At 39.8% G+C, this 4,272-nt stretch overlaps 1 protein-coding gene across 1 annotated transcript; it reads right to left on the reverse strand.

Annotated features, from left to right (window-relative positions):
• Positions 1-443: 443 nt before the first annotated feature.
• On the reverse strand, positions 444-4,061 carry TM35_000241590 (serine/arginine repetitive matrix protein 1; the record flags this gene model as incomplete). The annotated part of the gene is made up of 1 exon (XM_029027571.1): positions 444-4,061. One exon carries the CDS (start codon positions 4,059-4,061, stop codon positions 444-446), a length of 3,618 nt encoding a protein of 1,205 aa, XP_028881075.1.
• Positions 4,062-4,272: the final 211 nt, after the last annotated feature.

Genomic DNA, 4,272 nt, shown 5'->3' on the forward strand with positions numbered 1-4,272 from the left:
TGTTCGGTTGGCGCTTTCCTTTCTTTATAGTATTAAAAGGTGAATGAAACAAGAAGAGTAGAAAGGAACAAAAAAAGAATATAAATGGTGGTTTAAAGGAATAAACATAACAAGCGAAAAGCAGAGCATAGAAAGAATGGCAGAAAAAAACAAAGGAAAGAGTAACGATCGAAAAAGAAAGGGGTAAACAACCGTACATCACATATTCTACACAAGTCCCTTATCTCATATATATATATATATAAGGAAAATAATAATAGGAAAGAGAACATAAACTATAATAGTGTAATTCATCAGAGTACAGAGTTATTAAAGAAAATGTATATCTATCGATACATATATATATATATATATATATATATATATATAGGCGATAATAATAATAATAATAATAATAATAATAATAATAATAATAATAATACACAAAACAAATAAAAAGTCGACTACAGCGTTCTATACTGTGTTATTGCTGTATACAATTCTTGCGCTACTTGCCTTTTAGCATTTCGGCCAATATCACGCAATAAACAATCCCTTAGCGCAGCAATTACTTGTCGTGTGTGCTGATGAGGACGTGTACGCAGTACTGTTAATATAGGATCCACCCCAATAGCGGTTAATGTATCAAATGCCTCAAGACGTACCTCTACAGCCTCATCATTTAATGCCACTGCAAGTGTACGAATCACTTTCCCACCACAGGCACGCAGGCCAAAGGTTGCGGCAGCCCGTGAGAGTACAATTGGGCTCTGAATAGCTGTTTGAGAAGTGTATAGTTCGCCATGTGCACCACCGTAGGCGCAGAGTGAATAGAATAATGCCTGTTGTACAGAAAAGGGAAGATTTGAAGACTCTAAAAGTGATTTTAACACCTCAAACGCCTCATTTGGTACTTCATTGCGGTAATACACTGCAGCCTCATCATGGAATTTTCCAGAAAAAGAAACCATAGCAGCAGAATCACCATTCCTAGAGGCAATAACATTATTCTTACCACTACTACTACTACTATTCTTATTATTATTATTGGGATTACCGATGATTTCTGCGATTGCATAGACGCATTCAAGCAGAATATTTTCTTCCATCTTATTTGCCGCAACGATCATGCCGAGTCGTTGTACTAACATCTCTCGTAGTTGAGAAGCCACAAGAGGAACACCAAGAGAGACCACTGGTATATCAATAGTCGCCAATGCACGTACACACATCAGACGTATTGACATTGGAAGAGCTACACCACCTATTTTAATATTTTGCGAATGTTCTTCATGTGTAATTCGGTCCAATAAGAGAGAAACTCCTGGTTGTCCCAATCGTGCGAGTGCCCATGCGACGGTTTCATGATTCATCACACTATCATTCAAACAATCATTCAATGCTTGTGCCATGAGTTCTGTTTTGTTGGACATGGCACCGATTTCACCCAGACCAATACAGGCGGCATGCCGCACTCTAACTGGCAATGCGACTAAATTGTGTATTAACACTTCACAGGCGGTGTCCGTCACGATTGGCGGTGTTCCTTCACTTCGCACAATTCGACCCAATGCGACGAGACCAGCAACGAGAACAGCCACATCCACAGCAATTCCCTCCTCCACCTCCACTTCTTTTTCTTTTTCTTTTTCCTCTTCTTCTTCTCCTCTTCCTCCTCCCTCCTTGTCATTATCCTTGGTTTTCTCTTTTGAATGTTTATCCTTGCTCGTAAGCCTACACTGTTTATCTGTATATTCTCCATCTACACTATTATGATTCACATCCACACAATGCTGTTCAAAGCGAGAGACACAATGCACGACAAAATCCAACAGCGCCGGTGCCACGTGTGTGGTGGCGAAATCCGGGAGTGAGGCCAGTGAGACAAGTGACTGCTCCATCACACACGGCGGTGTGTGCGGGTCTAACAGTACAGTCATGAGTGTTTCCTCCACAGCAAATAATTCATCTTCACGATGAATGTAGTGTGGGTCATATGAAAAGGGCAATACACGAGGTGGAAGAGATGAAATATCATCTAGTTCATTTGCATAGCGACGTAATGCTATCAGTATCGTCTGTGGCATCTCTTCTTGTTGAGATGCCTCCACCGCCGCGTTGGTAAAATTGTGGAGAACTAATGGAAGTACGGCGTAAGAATGTGTAGATCGGCGAAACAGACGAGAGGCGGTGAAGTGTAATAATTGCTGTCGAACTGTTTCTGCATGTAAGAAAACATCTGTTGGTCGATACGGTGGTGGACGCTGTAATGACATTTCCCGCAGTGGTTCACCGCTCTCACTATTGATTTCTACATATCCCGATTGGACTGGAGGTTGATAGAATACAACGGTATTTCGTAATCCCGCCGTACTGAGACAATATACATTTGTACTGCCCAAGACTGGATTCGCCAGTGTACTCACTCCATAAATCGCAGCGGAGCGAATATGTGGATCATTTCTATTTCGTGCTATTCGACACAGTGCGTGAAGACCGTCATCGCCTCCCACTGCACGAATAGCAAGAGCCACAAGTTTCGCAACACCACGTCGTGTCATGAGCATTTCTAGAAGTATTGGTAAAGCGGCCGCAGCGAGTTCTCCAAGTCCAATAAGTGCACATAAGATGTGTGAAATACGGGAATTAGGGTCAGTACTATCATACTCATTCGTATCATTATCTTCTGTTAATTCCGATAGAAACAGTGGAACAATAATATGACGAATGGTATCTGGTGAATTTACAAGGGCAGTGAGGGCAAACCACTCTCGACAACGAAGTTCACTAATTTTATTAGTAGTATTAGTAGTAGTATTAGTATTACTGATACTACCACTACTGGTATTGATATTGTTTTTATTATTCTTCTTTTTGGCATCATCGTCACAATTTTTCATCTTGTGAAGTTCCTCCTGAAGTTCTTCTGAACCCATCGTGGTAAGTTCTTGAAGATATGTTATAAGTGGTTGATTATCATTCTCTCCACACATCTCATCAAAATCAATTTGATGACTAGGGAAAGGTGAAAACGCTTCTTCAGCATCATCTACACGAGTAATAGGAGAAATTGCAGCCGATGGAGGTGTTGCCTCCATGCGATGAAGTAAATCCGTATTATTCATATTCTTTATTGGTGGTGGTTGTTCCTTTCTCTGTGCAATCTCATGCATGAGTTTTTCTTTCCGACTCCTATGTTGCTCAATAAGAGATTTGGCATAATCACTCACTACTGGAGAATTAACCGTAAGTTTTGATTTTTTATGTGAACTATGTTGTGATTCATGTGATGTGAATATATTCTCTGAATCTTTGGATGGAGGGACTTCGTAGAAAGTAACGGTATGAACTCCCTCTTCCATAGATTTAGTAGTATAATGTGATGGTTTTGTATTCTTGCGGTTTTTGTTGTGTTCTCTTTCCTTTACACCGTGCGGTAATCCTCTAGGAGTAGAAAACCTTGGATCATCAAAGAAGACATTTTCATCATCATCATCATGATTACTTTTATTCATATAATGATGATGATCATATCTCTTCCTGTTGTTGCTATTGTTATGGTCATAATAGTTTTCCTCATCCTTTAAAGGAGAAATCAAACGAGAAGATGGATTCTCTGGTAATGGACTATTTTCTCCATATGTTGTGTACTCTACAGGTCTACGCATCTCCTCTAATTTATCTAACTCTTTTTGTTTTTGTTGATGAATTTCATCATCTCTCGTTTCTTTTACTTTTACTGTCTTTTTGCGTAATTCTACAATATCCTGCAACATGCGTTGTAAAACTTTACTCTTCTCATGTGGAGAAACATCATGGGATGGGGATTTCACACCCTCTTGTGAAGAACCCCTTATCACATATATACCATCTTTCTTTCTATATTCTTCTTCTTCTTCTAATGATTGTGTACCGTACGTTAATGGGTATTGGGTGTTGTTCTCATCCTCTGTATGGACTGCACTGCTGCTGGCGTCCGTGTCTGTGTCGTTGGGCAGCGGGTCGAGGATGTCTTGTTGCCGCAGCACCTCCAACTGCCGCAGCACCGCGTAGGCCCGCAGGAGACCAGCAGACTTCGACATGCAAGGCCACAACCGCACAGCACAAACTGCCTATATGAATAATAATAATAATAATAATAATAATAATAATAATAATAATAATATAGATAGATAGATAGGAGAAAAAGAGAAGGGGAGCTATGAGGGTAAATGAAAGAGGTGTAAATAAGTGAAGAAGGGGTGTTTTTATTAATATTATTATTATTATGAAAGGAAGAGAGTTATTATTATT

The sequence above is a fragment of the Trypanosoma theileri genome (genome assembly GCF_002087225.1).
Source record: "Trypanosoma theileri isolate Edinburgh chromosome Unknown TM35_Tth_24_V1, whole genome shotgun sequence".
Taxonomy (NCBI): Eukaryota; Euglenozoa; class Kinetoplastea; order Trypanosomatida; family Trypanosomatidae; genus Trypanosoma; species Trypanosoma theileri.